Source organism: Tasmannia lanceolata, unplaced genomic scaffold (genome assembly GCF_043159265.1).
Source record: "Tasmannia lanceolata isolate RefF3 unplaced genomic scaffold, GAP_Taslan_0.1 ptg000008l, whole genome shotgun sequence".
Taxonomy (NCBI): Eukaryota; Viridiplantae; Streptophyta; class Magnoliopsida; order Canellales; family Winteraceae; genus Tasmannia; species Tasmannia lanceolata.
In genome coordinates, this window is record NW_027518685.1 from 63,512,200 (window position 1) to 63,530,816 (window position 18,617).

General features: G+C 37.0%; 1 protein-coding gene across 1 annotated transcript; it reads right to left on the reverse strand.

Moving 5' to 3' along the window:
* Window positions 1-1,248: 1,248 nt before the first annotated feature.
* On the reverse strand, window positions 1,249-18,231 carry LOC143885450 (transcription factor IIIA-like). Its single transcript, XM_077389640.1, has 7 exons — window positions 18,081-18,231; window positions 16,806-17,000; window positions 16,385-16,519; window positions 8,815-9,094; window positions 5,661-5,896; window positions 4,696-4,839; window positions 1,249-1,754 (listed from the first exon to the last, which is right to left on the reverse strand). Exons 2-7 carry the CDS (start codon window positions 16,920-16,922, stop codon window positions 1,581-1,583), a joined length of 1,086 nt encoding a protein of 361 aa, XP_077245755.1. The 5' UTR covers window positions 16,923-17,000; window positions 18,081-18,231; the 3' UTR covers window positions 1,249-1,580.
* Window positions 18,232-18,617: the final 386 nt, after the last annotated feature.

Consider the following 18,617-nt stretch of genomic DNA (forward strand, 5'->3'; position numbering starts at 1 on the left):
AAATCAAGTTTTTTTGGGATTTTCCTGAAATTTCGGACTGAAATTTCAAGAAAAACGAGAAATTTTGTAACGTTTCAAGTTACCACGGTTTCGGTTTCATTCTCCACGAAACCCGAAATTTCGGATTTCGGGTGAAATTTAAAACCTTGCTTGTATTCAATTTTTCACTTTATCTTCTCCACCTTTCCTCTCTTTTCTCTTATTTTGATCGGGATCCCTCTTTCTTTCTTTCTTTTTTTTTTTTTTTGAGTTTACTTAATTATATTTTTGTCCTCTTTTTTTTTTTTCACTACGCCCATGTTTGGCTTTCATGCAATTTATTTTCATGTCCAATGATCTTTCGCTGTTCTTTTTTTCTCTTTTTTAATTATTCTCAATTTTTTTTAATGTAAACCCATCGACCACCCAAATATCTATCCATTGATCGAACTGCATTATCCACTGCTGCACATTTTAACGGCTAGTATGTGCAATGATGCGATTTTTCACTCCCACATGCCCCTTTTATAGAGTGCTATGCAGCTTTTTGACCACCAGATGCCCCATTACATGTTTTTATCATGCACACTGTGATGGGAGGAAAACAATGATCTTTAACAAGCCCACTGCCCACACCTATTAAGACCCAACACCTGAAGCCCCTCTAGATCAATGGGAAAAGCCCACAATCACTGAAAGACGGACTGGGTGGAGTTACTAGTTACTCATAGGCCAACAGTTCCAGTGATTGAGAGGACTTGTGATGAGGCCGAAAGATGAATTTGCAGATACATGATCAGGGCAAACCTAAGCCGAAGAAAACCCTAGTTTTCTCAATCGATCATTCATAGGGGTGGCCGTGGAATGATGAGTTGACCATAAAGGAAGTTCAATCAGTGCGACTGAAATCAGACAAAGCAAAGATCAATGTTGAGGATCCATCAGTGTAGGTCAATTTGGGAACCAAGCACTTTCATCGTCCATCGATCTCATAGAAAATTATCAAGGCTCTCAAGGAGTTAGCCAATTGCTTCTCTTGGGACTACCAGAGACCATAGCCGCTTACACCGAGAATATTTACTACCGAAACAAGTGTTGGCTTTTGCACGAGTGAGGTTGTAAGATTCTTTCCCATGTATATGAGCTCAATACTATTAACTCTGGTACGTATTGAGAGTTCATCTGCTTCTTGGACGGACCTATGGTGATGAAGAAGAAGAAAGATAGAGTAACAGTTCAATGTAGGTTGAATGGAGAAAACCTGGCAACTAACACAAAGGTGTTGGTTTAGTTTGAGGAAAACCAGCCTCCAACAGAAAGATCATTCATTAAGCTCATTTACCAATTACAATACAATTCATATATAATGACTCTTCTACTACTACTTCCAACAAAATAGGAAATGACCTTCACGTTTTCTCTTATCCTGCCAACAATCTTTTATTCAGACCTCATTTGACTCCCCTAAAAAATAGCAACAACCAAAGCCAACCCACTTCAAGCTTATCTTACTTAACGTGGCATTTTCTTATGTGGCACGTAAAAAACTTGTAGTATCGATAGACACTCAATTTTCAGTATGTGCCAATCCCTCCTACTAGTTAGTCCTCAGAAGAAAGCAACCAATTCAGGTAGTCAGTCCCATTATCCAAAGCAGAAGCCTGTCCTGGAGGAACAACCCTTTTCCGCTGCAATATTTCTGGATTCATGCTTTTCCTTTTTAGCCCACCTCTCGGCCTGGACCGGAAATGCTCATCAGATTCCAAAAAATCCCCCTGCAGTAAAAGGAAAAACCCATTAATGATGATGACATCCCAGGGGAGAAAAACCAGCACGCATAGACTCTGAAGTAAAATGAAGCGATTCAAGGCAAACAAAGGAGATCATAGAGCACTGCTAGAAAAACAGGAATCCATTTTGAATTTTAAAAAAATGGGCATCGTTCGTTGGAGCCACGTCCACTATAAAGTACAAAGGAAGGGAGCTCAAATCCCATAAAAATAATAAATACATCTTTAAAAGGTCAAATCAACAGTCATATCCATCCCCTTTTTTTTTCAACACGGAATCCCATTTTCAAAGTGTTTTCTGGGCATATGTTCATCAATTCCCTATGTTTCCAAATAAATTAAAGAGAGAGAGAGAGTAAAATGCAGCCAAATCCAAAATTGAAAAACAAAGATCAGAGCATAGGTAATTGAAAATGATACGATCCTATTTTTCAGGATTCCTTATTCTACATGGGTAGTGTTGGTTAGCTTATTTGGTTTAGCTTATTTCCTAGTTATCTCTACCATATCTTAGTTATCTTTATCTTTATTTGTAGTTGTCAGTCTTTTCTGTTAGATGTTATTTTTATTGGACTTGGCTGTAACAAGAGAAGCAGTGAATGAAAAACGTCTGGAATTAGGAGGTCGTAGCCCCTCTATTAGGAGGTCGTAGCCCCTCTGTTTGTCTTCCCTTTCTCTTCTTCAATTTTTATCATTTATTAACAATACGATCTAGGATTGTATTATTTGGTATCAGAGCCGACACAATGCCCACCAACGCAGAATTGGCGCAGAACATCACCCAACCATGAGAACAATTAGGTCAAATTCTCAAGCGATTTGATCAATTAGCAACAACCGTCCATGAAGAAATTGGCTCTCTAAAGAATCAATCACGACTGGCCTCCCTGGAAGCATCCTCCAATCATGAAAACAACGTGCAACATGGAGTTCGCCAAAACGCCGACGAAATTGATGGACCAACTCAACCACCTGCATTATCATCGGTCCGTTAAACTTGACTTTCCACGATTCGATGAAGCAGATCCATCTGGGTGGGTTTCCAATGCTGAAAATTCAATATCCCGAATGATCAGATGGTAGATCTAGCTACCATTTATCTTACTGGTGATGCCATCCCTTGGTATCAGTGTATGCGACGCACTATTGGCAAGATGACATGGCAGCAATTCACTCGTGCTTTATGCACGCGGTTCGGGCCTAGTGAACATGAAGATCCAAATGGGGCACTCGTGAATCTACGATTTGATGGAGCAGATCCATCCGGGTGGGTTTCCAATTTTCCAATACCGAAAATTCAAAGGTTTAAAAATATTCCGGACGATCAAATGGTAGATCTAGCTACCATTTATCTTACTGGTGATGTCATCCCTTGGTATCAGACTATCAGTGGATGCGACGCACTATTGGTGAGATGACATGGGAGCAATTCACTAGTGCTTTATGCACGCGGTTCGGGCCTAGTGAACATGAAGATCCAAATGGGGCACTCGCAAAACTGAATTAAACCTCAACGGTTTGAGCCTAGTAACACAGTTCGAACGCATGGCGAATCGCACCTCGCGCTTACCGGAATCATTTTTGGTAGGGTGTTTCATATCTGGTCTTCGAGACGATATCTGTTCGGGTGTAAGAATTTCGCACCCAACTACTCTAATACAAGCCTTCCAACTAGCCACGTTGAATGAAGAAGCCATTTCTGCACAACATCACTTTAATCTTTTGAGTGTACCAAAGTTTATTGGCAGTCCATCTAATTCTACACCAAAAGAGGAGATCCCGCCAATTAAACGAATGACACTAACCGAGATGGACGAACGCAGAAAAAAGGGGCTTTGCTATAATTGCGACGAACGCTACTGGTGAGGTCACCAATGTAAGGCACATCTTGCCATTATAATCGGGCATGAACAAGAAGACAACGAAAGCGGAAACAATTCCGATCAAGCTATCTTGCCTCAAGATGAGGAGGTCGTCCAGGTTTCCCAGCTCCAACCCTTGAGGACAAGGGTGTTTGCCAGGACGAGGGAATGATACGATCCTATTTTTCAGGATTCCTTATTCTTCACAGGTTGTGTTGGTTAGCTTATTTCATAGTTATCTCTACCGTATCTTAGTTATCTTTATCTTTATTTGTAGTTATCCTTTCTTCATTGCTGTTAGATGTTATTTTTATTGGACTTGGCAGTAATGAGAGAAACAGTGAATGGAAAACGTCTGGAATTAGGAGGTCATAGAGCTATTGGCTATTTCTCCTCCCTCTCTCTTCTTTAATTTTTATCTTTTTTTTACAATACGATCTAGGATCGTATTAGAAAACAAGAAAAAAAAAGCTAGCAAAATTAATAGCTTGAAATCCCTTTGTCTATTTACAACAGGTTTGCTAAAGGCAAGCCAACCACAATACTTTACTACAGTTCTATATTTATGAATGGACGACGTATCTGTAACAGACACGCCAATACTTTACGACACTTCTAGATCTCTTATATTTTTCTTTATTACAACAAATTCAGAAGTATCACATTTTGAGTATTATCTATTTTAATAGTATTTTTTTTAAATGAAAATAAAGCATTATATATTTGATATATTAAAATTCCCAATATATTACTTATTATGACCATTTTACCTGTAAAACAAAGAAAACTAAATTTGATTAAAACATATTGGTGAATCTATGAATCCTTTTTCCTAAGGCCAGCCAAATACAAAACTTGGTAAACATGTCGGATTCCAAGACTCGTACCCACACTCATGCCACAAGCCCATTTTCTAGATGACGTGACGATTTAATATGGGAAAATGCAAAACTAGCATCAGCACTTAAACATTTGCCCCGTTACATGCATCAAATAAAGTATGGAATAGAACAAAACTCTATTTGGCAACCTGAAATGTAAAATAAACAATAAGGTATACTTACGTGGACATAGACATGCGGCCCACAAGTCTCATGATTATCCCTCACATGCTTGTATGGGAATTTCTTCCTGCATTCAGAGACTCCACAGGTAAATGGTCTGAGTTCAAGGTGAATGGCCTTTATGTGTTTATTCAGATTTGATTCCTGCAAATATAAAGCAATGCACAAAATGAGGAAACAGGAACAACAGAACGAAATTTTAGCAGCAGATGCGTGTTAATTACTAATGGGATTGTTGTACTTCTTCATAAAATAATCCATTTAACAACTATAATAGGTAACAACTAACAAGATGATGATAATGACCATAGGCAGCTAAGATATAGGCATCCCACAGACAACTGCATCAGCCCCACTGCAGACATGCAAGATTGAAATAAAAATAGGGAAATGATATCGGCACAACCATGTTTTTATAATTGCACAAACCCATCTTGTCTTTTCCTTTTAAATTGGCTTGTCATAGCTCTTTGCGAACTGTAATAACCTTTGGCAGTTTTTTAAGTGATAAAAGACGAGGAATTAGTGCAATTATTAAAACACGGTTGTAACGATATCATTTCCCTAAAAATATTCTAATAATTCTAATTTATCTAAATTCTTTGGCCCTTGGGACATCACATACTGAGAACCTAAATCAGAGATAGGGGTACAACTTCGGTCAAGTCGGGTTGAGCTTTTGCTAAAAGATGAATTGGAATCAACCCAAACCCGACCCAATTTTATAGTAACAGCTCAACCTGTATTCCCAAAAATCAACCTTAGTTGTACTCCTAATCAGTGAATATGAGTAGTGGATGCATGTTCGTTCCTAGCGGGTTTTTGCAATTTAATCCAGTAATAGCCTAATAGGAGTCTACGTTGTCATGTACAATTAAGATACAGTTGTTCTAGAGCCATCTGGCCCTACAAACCCATAAGTGTAAGAAAATGAAATTTTGTCACGTAATGTAGCAGAATCTTACATTTGAAAACGTATGGAGGCAACCCTTGAAACTGCACTTAATTTTCTCAGCAACATCTTGATCTTCATGAGTGCGCAGGTGCCGCTTCATGTTTTTCTTCAGCTGTTGGGTACCACAAATCTCACAGGTAACGTATTGATGGCAGGAACGCAGGTGGGCTTTAAGGCATTCAGTATTAGTGAAGCGCTTTAGACAGCCTGGCTCACAGCAGATCGCCTCCACGGTATCCAATTTAACTGTCGTAGAAAAAAACGGAGAATTAGAAGCATTAACATAGTTATTTGCAAACATAATAATACAAGGACCATACAAAGAACAAAATCCAAAAACTACAGGTTAAAGTTAAGCACCTTTTCTCACTGAAAATAGAAATGATAGACATTTCAGAGATATATGGGTTTGTCTCCTCTCTATTTTTCTATCTACCGGTATATATATATATATATGAGGAAAAGGATTGTACGCTCGAGCGTACCTAAGCTTAGATACGCTCGAGTGCCAAATCACATGGGTCCCACATTTTTGGTGGTAATCCACCATTCATTTGTAAGGCCCCATCATAGATAGGATGTGTACAAAAAATCAGGTCCATTGAATTATCCTAACCCCTCCAAAAGTGGGGGGCAAAAATGGGCAGATTTGTGGATAAACAGAGTCTGTCCATTTTGACCTCCAAAAATGGATTGGTAGGATGATCCTATGGGGCTAATTTTTGGTACATACCCCATCTATGTAAGGGCCTTTCAAATGAATGCTTTGGACCATCCTAAAAAAGTGGGCCCACATGAGTTTGGGGCACTCGAGCGTACCTAAGCTTGGTGCGCTCGAGTGTACAATCCTTTTCCTCTCTCTCTCTCTCTCTCTCTCTCTCTCTCTCTCTCTCTCTCTCTCTCTCTCTCTCTATATATATATATATATATATATATATATATATATATATATATATAGAGGAAACTATTGGTGAGCTTAAGCCCACCATATATATATATATATATGGAGCTGATAAATTTGCACCCCCTGTAGGTTAATTTGCACCCTTTTATGATGAATTGATGTCAAAAAAGGAGGGCATGTGGCAGACATTAACGCTTTTTGACGTCAATTTACGTTAAAGAAGTGAATTATCCTATAGGGGGTGCGAATATATCATCACCATATGTGTGTTAACAGAAAAGTGTTTTTGGTCGATCGACCAGATAACTTATCTGGTCCGTCGAGCAGAAATACAGTGGGAACCACATTGTTTGGGTGAAGCAAACTATTCATTTGGTGGGGCCTGACATAGATAGGGTGTGCCCAAGAAATAGTCTCCATAGGATCATCCTAACCCTTGATTTGTTGAGGTGCAAAATGGACGGCTATGAGATCTGTCCATTTTGCACCTCCACAAATCGAGGGGTTGGGATGATTCTATGGAGATGATATTTTGCACACACTCTATCTCAGGGCCCATCAAATGAATGTCTTGGATCACACAAACAATGTGGGCCCACTGTGTTTCTAGCCGACAGACCAGATACGGACCATATATTAATATAATATATAGGGAAATGATTGCAGCACTCCACTCTTTTTATATAAGATGCGTATCGTTTAGTATTTAGAGGGCATGTAAAAGCATTTTGAGAATTGTAATATTCTCCTGAAAGCTCTTTTAAATACTGGCGAAATTTTGTACTTTTCCTAAACTCTGTGCATTTTGTTTTGTTTTCTGCCGAAACCGAAATATTTCGGCCGTTCCGAAATTTAAAACCATGCTAAAATCATTTCCATATTATATATATATATGAGGAAACTGTTGGTGAGCTAGCTTGCCCAATCACATGGGTCCCACATTTTGGGGAGTGATCGAAACCATTCATTTTAAAGGCCTTATCATAGATAGGGGGTGTACCAAAAATCAGCTCCATAGGATCATCCTAACCCCTCCATTTGTGGAGGACAGAAATGGACAGACACAAATCTGCCCATTTTTGTCCTCCACAAATGAAGGGGTTAGGATGATCCTATGGAGCTGATTTTTGGTACACCCCCTATCTATCATAAGGCCTTTAAAATGAATGGTTTGGATCATCCTAACAAAGTGGGCCCCCATGTGATTGGGCAAGCTAGCTCACCAAAAGTTTGGTGAGCTTAAGCTCACCAACAGTTTCCTCTATATATATATATATATATATATATATATATATATATATATATATATATATATATAAAGAGGAAAATGATTGTGAGCTTGAAGCTCATATAGCTTATATGAGCTTGAGGGTCCAAACACATGGGTCCCACATTTTTTGTGGTGATCCAAACCATTCATTTGCAAGGCCCCATCATAGATAGGGTGTGTACCAAAAATCAGATCCATTGGATCATCCTAACCCTTCCAAAAGCAGAGGGCAAAAATGGGCAGATCTGTGGCAAACGGTGTCTGTCCATTTTGCCCTCCACATTTGGATGGCTTAGGATGATCCTATGAAGCTGATTTTTTGTACACATCCTATCTATGTAAGGGCCTTTCAAATGAATGCTTTGGATCATCCTAACAATGTGGGCCCACATGTGTTTGGGCCCTCAAGCTCATATATATGAGCTTCAAGCTCACAATCATTTTCCTCAAATTTAAAACCATTTCAAATATATATAAATAGATATAATATAGATAACCCCACGACAATCTATTGGTTAAAGTTTCTATTGGTTAAAGTTAAGCACCTTTTCTTACTGAAAATAAAAATGAAAGACACTTCGGTCATATATGGGATTGCCTCCTATCTAAATACGAAATGTGTATATATTAATATGAAATGTATTTACCTACCTGTACATTTATACTATTAATATAATATATATAGGAAGACACACACACACACACACACACAGAGAGGGAGGGAGGGAGGGAGGGAGGGAGGGAGGGAATGACACAAAGTTTCCAACATTTTCCCCAATTTTTTCAAACAAGGACCTGTCAGATATGCAAGGACGAAAGGAAAAACACTATGGTCACCATTCAGGGAAAAAATCAGAGAGAAAAAAAACACTATGGGCACCAAATGTACTAAAAGATCTAGCCAACTAGTAAGTTGTGTTGCACAAATGCAAAGTGGATTCCGGAATCAGATAACTAAACAAATTGACCATTAGACCCTTGAGAACTTACCATGTGAATCCTCATGCTTCCTTAACTTAGATGCAAACTTGAAAGTCTTTCCACATCCAACTTCCTGGCAAACATGCAGCTTTTGTCCTTCACTTGGGGACTCTTCATCATGTAGCTCCTTCACATGTCGTTTCATATTGGCCTGAAATGCAAACCTACGATTGCACTTCTCTACAGGGCATGTGAAGAGTTTTCCTTGATGCCGGATGAGGTGGCGAGTCAAATGATCTTTCCGTCTGTAACTGGAGTGACAATCATCTACTGGGCAGGAAAATGACCTCTATATCATGTAGGAAAGTGATGACCCAAATCAAAGTTAGCTTATGAAGACACACATTAATTCAAAAATATAAATAATCAAAAGATTGAGGCAGAAAAATGGTGAAAGATGAAAGCGAAGGAAAATGATGGAATAGGTGTATACAAACCTCTAGAATGGGACCTGCGTGATTGAGGCTACCTTGATGGAGCTTCACAGGAGGTCTCCCGTCCTGGTACTAGTCCAGTCAAGATCAATATTTCTGCCTTCTCACATTTTGGAGTTCTTTAAGTGGGATCCAATGCCTCACGCAATTTATCCAGATTTTTTTATATGATTTTCATCATTTAAAAACCTTAAACCCTGCAAAATTAATCCCATTTAAATCCCGCAAGTAGAGAAGAGGCTAAAACTGCAAACGGGGACCAATCCTCCGAAACAACAAGAGAATTGCAATGATAATGCTGTCTTTTGTGATGTATTGAACAATACAGCACCCACACGCAAAATTAATCCCATTTAAATCCCGCACATAGAGAAGAGGCTAAAACTGCAAACAGGACCAATCCTCTGAAACAACAAGAGAATTGCAATGATAATGCTGTCTTTTGTGATGTATTGAACACTACAGCACCCACAACAAAAACAATAAATAGATAATGTTTTCCAAGGAGGTAAGAACCTTAGTTTTGATTGTGAAGACCCCTATGACTGCTACTGCGGAAGAGTTCCAATGTGTTACTCAAGACCCTTATAACCAGTACAATTCTATTTACTGGACAGAGTCGAGATTTTTTCAAGTAGGGAAGAATGATAGGGATCATTCTTCATGAAAATTAGAAAAGGAGCTAAAGATAATGATGGAGCTGATCAAAACAGCTTTCGCTTTTTCCTTTTATTTCAATCGGGGTATTTTGTCCTTAGGGATTTTAATTTTAATGTGATCGGGATGGAATAATGTTTTACTATACATGTGTCACTAATCACATGATACATCATTAACAAAAAAAAAGGGATAAAAAAAGAAAATGAGCTAAAGATGATGATGAGGCACATGGAAAGTGTCTATAATTGTCTTTTGTTTCAGTGTCTATAATTGTTTATAATTGTCTTTTATTATTTTAATTTTAGATAAAATGACAAAAAAAACCGTTTTTTGGACTATTATTGAAAAAGCATTAGGAAGTTGAAAAGGACCAAAAAGAGTGCTTTTCACTGTTCACCCATTTTTCAGGACCGAATTGCCCTTCACCCCATTCGAATAAACAAATACTTTTTTTTACTTTTACTTTACTTTTGAAAGTTACCTTTTTCTCTCCTTTGCCTCTCTCCCTTCGACGGAAAAGAAACCACATCGCCACGCCGGTGAATCCCCTTCGACGGAGAAGAAAACCTCTTCACCACGCCGGTGAATCCCCTTCAACGGAGAAGAAAACTCCGTTTATGCATGCCGGTGAATCCCCCGTTATTTGCACGCCGGTGAAACCTTCACTCCGCAAAAGCTTTATTCACGCCGATGAACTGTTTTTGTACGCCGGTGAATCCCGTTGGAGATCGGCCGCCGTAGTTGAAGGAACTTGAAGTAGGTTTTCTTCTCATATTTTTGTTTAGATATTTAACAGATGCAAAACCCATTATTGAAGCAATGGGTTTTTCAGATGTGAAAGATTGAAAACTCATTGCTCCATTTCTTTTTCAGATGTAAAAGATTGAAAACCCATTGCTCCATATCTTTTCTCATCTTCCATTGCTTTTGCAAATCTTTTTTCATGGGATTTTGTTAGTGTTTTGCTAAACCAATTCAATTGCTTTTGCAAATCTTTTTTCGTGGGGTTTTGTTAGGGTTTTGCCAAACCAATTTCAAAAACTATTAAGGTTTTGTTAGGCTCTGTTTGGTTGCAAAAAGTAGGGAAGACGGCTGAGCATTTCTAGGAATATGAAATACCAAATGTTGTTTGGTTGTCATTTTTTAGCTCAAATCCCATTGGACTACTAGACATGGAAGAGACATCATTATTAGCTTTTTGCTTAGGTGGCGCCTATGTGGCGGGATTGCTCCATATCTTTTCTCATCTTCCATTGCTTTTGCAAATCTTTTTTCATGGGATTTTGTTAGTGTTTTGCTAAACCAATTCAATTGCTTTTGCAAATCTTTTTTCGTGGGGTTTTGTTAGGGTTTTGCCAAACCAATTTCAAAAACTATTAAGGTTTTGTTAGGCTCTGTTTGGTTGCAAAAAGTAGGGAAGACGGCTGAGCATTTCTAGGAATATGAAATACCAAATGTTGTTTGGTTGTCATTTTTTAGCTCAAATCCCATTGGACTACTAGACATGGAAGAGACATCATTATTAGCTTTTTGCTTAGGTGGCGCCTATGTGGCGGGATTGTCCCCTCCCCTACTTTTCTAATGCCAAACCTTGTTTTTGGTAAATTTTAGAGGGGAGAAGAGTAGAATATGATATGCCATGTGTAATCATTACTTTTTTCTCTCTTTCTCTCTCTCTTCTACTATTTATTTTGTTAATGACACCCCTCCGTTCTCCCACATGCTTTGACATCTAACCAAACACACTACCAAAATTCTCCAAAATTCCCTCTAATCTTCTCTTAGACAAGTCTACACATATCCCACCCTTGTCACCTCCTTGTTGACTACGACTTCCACTAAAATCTCATCTAACCAAATAGAGCCTTAGGGTTTTGCTAAACCCATTTCAACCACTATTCTGTTAGGGTTTTGCTAAACTAATTTCCACCACTATTTTAGGGTTTTGTTCGGGTTTTGCAAAATCAATTTCGAGTACTTAGGGTTTGTTCGGGTTTTGCAAAAGCTTTGTTAAAGTTTTTCTCTGTGTGGAGATTGAGTTCAATTAGTGGTTTGTAGTGAGAAATTAGTGTTTGAAATCTATTGTACTGGTTGAGATGTGTTGAAACAGTGGTTGAATTCTATTTTACTGGTTGAAATTGGTTGAAATAGTGGTTGAAATCTTTTTTAGTGCTTGAAATACTGGTTGAATTAGTAGTTGAAAACTGTTCCAGTGGTTAAAATGTGTTGAAATAGTGGTTGAAATTGGTTGAAATTGTAATTGAAATCTGTAGTATGTACTTATTGTTTGAAATGGGCTTGAAATTTTGGTTGAATTTTGGTTGAATTTGGTTGAAATCTGTTTTTGTTGTTCTTTGTATCTTCATTGTAGTGAGGAATTAGTATTTGAAATCTGTTGTGGTGGTTGAGATGTGTTGACATAGTGGTTAATTCTGTTTTACTATTGGTTGAATTAGTTGTTGAAATCTGTTTGTGGTTGAAATTGGTTGAAATAGTAGTTGAAATCTATATTCTATACTTATTGCTTGAAATTTTGGTTGAAATCTGTTTTAGTTGTTCAAAGTGTCTTCTTAGTTAGTGAAAGTGTCTTTTTAGTTAGTTTTGCAAATCACACTGTTCTAGCAATGAATTAGTGGTTTAAATCTGTAAATTTAGGTTGAAATAGTGGTTGAAATCTGTTTTAGTTGTTGAAATTGTTGACATAGTGGCTGAAATCTGTTTTAGTGGTTGAAATTGGTTGAAATAGTTGTTGACAGATTTCAACAACTAATTCAACCAATAGTAAAACAGAATTCAACCACTATGTCAACACATCTCAACCACTACAACAGATTTCAAACACTAATTCCTCACTACAAAGAAGACACAAATAACAACTAAAACAGATTTCAACCAAATTCAACCAAAATTCAACCAAAATTTCAAGCTCATTTCAAACAATAAGTACAGAGTACAGATTTCAATTACAATTTCAACCACTAAAACATATTTCAACCACTATTTCAACACATTTCAACCAGTAGAACAGTTTTCAACCAGTATTTCAACCACTAAAAAAGATTTCAACCACTATTCCAACCAATTTCAACCAGTAAAATAGAATTCAACCACTATTTCAACACATCTCAACCAGTACAACAGATTTCAAATACTAATTCCTCACTACAAACCACTAATTGAACTCAATCTCCACAGAGAAAAACTTTAAACAAAGCTTTTGCAAAACCCTAACAAAACTATAAAGGAATAGTACCCGAAATTGGATTTCAAAAACCCTAAGTACTATAAATTGATTTTGCAAAACCCTAAAATACTGGTGGAAATTAGTTTAGCAAAACCCTAACAGAATAGTGGTTGAAATGGGTTCAGCAAAACCCTAACAAAACTCTAAATAGTGTTTGAAATTGGTTTAGCAAAACCCTAACAAAACCCCATGAAAAAAGATTTGCAAAAGCAATGGAAGATGAGAAAAGAAATGGAGAAATGGGTTTTCAATCTCTCATATCTGAAAAACCCATTGCTTCAACGCGTTTTGCAATGCGTTTTGCATCTGTTAAATATCTTAAAAAAATGAGAAGAAAACCTACTTCAAGTTCCTTCAACTACGGCGACCGATCTCCAACGGGATTCACCGGCGTGCAAAAACGATTCAACGGCATAAATAAAGCTTTTGCAGAGTGAAGGATTCACCGGCATGCAAATAACAGGGGATTCACCGGCGTGCATAAACGGAGTTTTCTTCTCCGTCGAAGGGGATTCACCAGCGTGGCGATGGGGTTTCTTTTCCGTCGAAGGGAAAGAGGTAAAGGAGAGAGAAAGGTAACTTTCAAAAGTAAAGTAAAAAGTAAAAAAAGTATTTGTTTATTCGAATGAGGTGAAGGGCAATTCAGTCCTGAAGAATGGGAGAACAATGAAAAGCACTCCTTTTTTGTCCTTTTCAACTTCCCACTGCTTTTTCAATAATAGTCCAAAAAACGGTTTTTTTTTTTGTCATTTTCCCTTAATTTTAATGTAATTGGAATACGATAATGTTTTATTTAGGTTTTACTATTCATGTGTCACTATTCACATGTAACTATTAACACAGCATTATTCATGAGACATTATCACCCACATCTTTATTTTTTTTATTTTTGTGGGGTTTTTGTTTAGGAATTTCTAGAGTTGCAATTTTAAGTTAATGGAGGCCCACATGTCATGTTTTACTTGTGGGAAGTCTCAAGAATTAATTGAGGAGGTTTATATACTATGATTTAGCCGACACTTTGAATTTATTGCTGACACACGTGTCATGCCATGTCCGCCACGACATGCGTCTCCACCCGTGTCCGCCCGTGTCAACACTCCTTTGAACACTTTTAAATATACTGCTATAAGTGTTAGACTTAATGTGGGTGTGTGGACACATTTTTTTGTCGTGTCAAGTGTGACATTCCGTTTTATTATTGCATATTGTGTTTACCTCCTTTATTATTAACTATTCTTTTATTATGAACTCTTTTTAGCTCTTCTTTAACTAATATTTGTTGTTGTATCATATATACTTTATATTTTAGCCGTGTCCCCATTTCTAAATTTTGGGGTTTGCCGTGTCCGACACTCCTTGTCCGTGTCGACACGTGACACTAGTGTCCGTGTCGACAAATGAAAGTCTATATATTGTAAAGGCCATAGGACCATTGACTTTAAGATCTTATGTTTATGAACGAAAACAAACTAACTTGAGCAACCTTGATCAATCTTGAATAATTTCTTGATCCACTGTTAATGTGAGATTAATTGATCCCCTGGTGGGATACGTTGGAATTCTATTCTTTTCTTTCACACTATTGAGGGGTTTTTTTTTTTGAAAGATAAAAAAAATAGAAACTATTGAGGTAATATCTAAATGTCTATTTCTACTTGTTTAGAATTGAAGAACCCATGTCTTGTGATTTGAATTTCTAGAGATCATGCGGATTATTCAGTTTGACTATAACCATCTTGAGGATCATATTGAACGGATCTGATCTTAAATCTGATGAACGGATTGAGTTAAATTGAACAATTAGATTTAGTGGTCGATTTGATCTCTCAAGATCTAACGGTCAGATTTGAGTAATTTTATTGTGGACCATTGCAATTTTACCATGGATAATAGTGATTAACATGGATCTAAGATTAAGAGTAAGATATGGTTATATTTTTGAAAATTTTGTTCAAGGCTAGAGTAAGTTTTACAAAACTGAAAGTTAGAGGGAATCTCTGCTAAATGTGCATCAGACTATCAGTTTGGTATCAGAGCTACAAGAACTTATTGTCTTCCCTATTGGTCCATCAACACCACACCCACTTTATCCAATAGAAAGAGTAAATGAAAGACTGCATCATGTAAGCAAACAAGCATTGAATCATTAAATGGTCCATTGATTCTATCAAACAGCATCACATAGCTTGAGAAAGACCAAAACTGACTTGCATGTACTAACACCTCACTCAACCACATCTACCTGACTTGATAGAAACGACACCCCTAAAACTCCACTCCTAAACCTTACTATCTTGAACAACTCCACGAATAATAGATGCCCTCCAACAATGTGGTATAAAAGTCTCTTCATAATAAGAAAAGCCTAGCTCGGTGTGTTTTTCATAAATATAATCTCTATTTGCTAATAAGATGCACAATCCCCTATGTTCTCATGAGGTTTGCATAGGTGATGACAACATCATGATAATATAGCCAATGTCAACTTCATTCTTTTCTGCAAAGCTCCCATATGACTGCATTAGAACATGCAAACGGTTTCTCACAAGATATAGTTTCAAACGCTCTTCTATTATAAAAATCTCCCTTACATCCATTGTTAACGTTATTAGAGAAAGAAAATCATTCAAAAAAATAAAAAAACTAAAACCCACTCACCACAAGGCCATAACCTTCCTCATGATCAATATTATAACCAACCCATCTCAAATGCAAAATGAAAATAAAGGTAGCTACTTGCTCTATCAAAGAGCAGTTATGAAAGAACCTGATTGACAAAATGTAGACATTTATGTACCCAGTGAGGAAATATATTACTGATTATGAGGAAAAGCAAGGGAACTAAAACCTACCAAATAAAAAGAATTTAAACATTCATCTCAAGTTGTAGCCCCGCTGATAAAACAGAAAAGTTCAATGGATAAAAAGAGATTACCAATCAAAAAATCAGATTGTTCAGTGAAGTAACCTTGCCTATTTGAGCATAATATAGACAATAAAAAAATGGATTGGTCAGTGAAGTAACCTTGCCTATTTGAGCCTAATATAGACAATCAAAAATCGAATTGTTCAGTGAAATAACCTCCCTAATTGGGCCTAATATAGACTATTTCTTCCAAAACTGAATAGAACAAATACATGGCCATTAATAAAACTTTAACAAAGAAAAAAAAACTATAAATTAACTATTAAGATCAAGAGAGTAAAGAAAAAGTGAGAACTAGAGTGAGATAAAAACCTCAACGGAATGGCTTTGCATATGTTGTTTCAGATAAGCTGGCTTCCTAAACTTCGCACCGCATTCTTCACAGCTATATGGTCCCGTATCCTTTGGTCCATCATCGTAATTAACTTCTCTATCTTTGATAACTTCCTGAATTACATATTATATGCACATAAGTTAGAACCATATTAAAAATTCAAATTCTAAAAGCCAATTTACCATAAAATATAGTTCAAAAAGAAAAATATAATTCCATTTCCATCAACAAGGAAGATCCATGGTTTGAAACCCAGATCCATTCAAAACCTTAACCCTAGATGGTTACCTTTTGATAGAGGAGAAAAAAAAAAGGAAAAAGACGTGAAACCCCCCTCCCTAACAACCAAAAGAATTCCAAATAAAAGACAGATAGTTGAGATGCGGGTTGCAGCTATACCTTATGATGTGAGAGGACATGGGAGGTGATGAGAGACTTCTTGGACCTACAAATGCCGCAATAATCACAGTAATATCGCCTGATGTCTCTGAAGATCGGCCCTCCTTTCTCTGCCATCACTAGCTCGTTGTTGTGGCAAACCCAAGTCGTCAATCAATACTACCTTGGACGCGTACGGATGCACAACTTAAATGCCTAACAAATTCAAACAAAAATTACACTCAAGATCACAATACCCACATCTTAGGATTTTAGCCATAGTTGCAAAGTAAGGAAACAAATTTGGGAAGCAATGCATGAAACGAATATGGGAAACATTTGAAAGAAAATAAAAGGGAAGGGAAAGAAAAGCGCATGTGAAACGCATTGAGAAACAAATATGAAAACTCATTAGAAACATTTGGAAAATGCAGGAGAAACGTGACAAAAACGAACATAAAACCCGAGTGATAAAATGATCGTGGAAACAAATATGAAACACGAAGTGCAAGAAAATGTCAACAATATCCTTTAGCCAAATAGAATCTCTTTCCATATTTGCTCCTTTATAGAAACCAACATAATCCAACTAGCCAATGTCAAAATAAAATATTCATAAATATCATTAAGACCACCATTTGTTCTCTCGGTTTGCCCATAATAATTTCTCTTTTAAAATAATTTCTTCTCTTGACATATTTGCTCTCTTTTATGATCTTTTAGCTAAATAATTTCTTTTCTTTTAAGATCAAGTAACACTACATTCAAACTAATTGCTTCATATCACATCTAGCAGGTTTGAACCCAATTAACCTAACTGAAAGCAAATAAATATCTAACAATTTAAAACGTCATTAAGGCACCAGAAACTCAATTAGAAAAAAGAAGCAAAGAAAATAGAAAAATCAAAATACAAGGAAAATAATCACACAGTTTCTGCTTGTTTTAAGATTTAAGAGTATAGTCACCCTCAAATCTGATGTGTTTTGTGTGTTTGGATTGAGAACTCCTATACATTTTACTTTAAGATTGGAAACAAATAAATCAGAAAAATATAAAGAAAATGATAAGGTTCATCCAATTAAAAAAAACAAATACAGAGACAATAATGCATATATGGAATCAAATGACTTGAACAAAAGCTTACTCTGTTTGTGAAGCAAGAATAAACAGAGTAGAAAAATAAGGAAAACCTTAAAATCATAAATTTGTATTTCAATCTCTCTTGCAAATCGTCCATATATCATAGAATAAACGAAACAGAGGATGAAAAGAGATTTGAGAGAAGAAAACTACCTTACGAGAAGAAATGAGATGGGGAGGGGAGTTCTAGGGTTTTTGACGCATGATCTAGGGTTTCTTGTGAAGGTTTGGAAATGAGAGATTTTATATTGAAAGTTATATTTTCACCCCCCCCCCCTCCCCTGCAGTACGCATGCGCCCCACTTATAACGTAATTTGACGTGAACAGTGAGCAACTTTAACGCTTTTTGACGTCAAATCACGTTAAAAGGGGGGCGCATGCGTACTGCAAGGGGGTAAAAATATCGTTGCTCTTTATGTTGTGTGTGGCCGGAAAGTCAAGTAAAGTGTGGCCCCACTCGTAAGATTATCTAAACCACTCATCTATATGGCATGCGGCCACGAGGTCGAGTATTTTTCAAATTTTTACTTGAATACCTCGGTGTCCCTCATCCTGAGCCCATCACTCTTCATCATGATAATCAAGCCGCCAATCCGATGTTTCACTAGCGCACAAAGCATATAGAATTGGATTGCCATGTTGTATTTGAAAAGCTTCGGCAAGGACTTATTCAGCCATCTTTCATTCGT

Bases quoted from the DNA above. Each gene is read 5' to 3' on its own strand.
- LOC143885450 (XM_077389640.1), bottom strand. From the start codon at position 16,922: ATGGCAGAGAAAGGAGGGCCGATCTTCAGAGACATCAGGCGATATTAC. The intron at 16,520-16,805 runs GTATAGCTGCAA...TATGTAATTCAG, and splicing joins ATGTCCTCTCACATCATAAG to GAAGTTATCAAAGATAGAGA. The intron at 1,755-4,695 runs GTAAGTATACCT...CTTTTACTGCAG, and splicing joins GGCCGCATGTCTATGTCCAC to GGGGATTTTTTGGAATCTGA.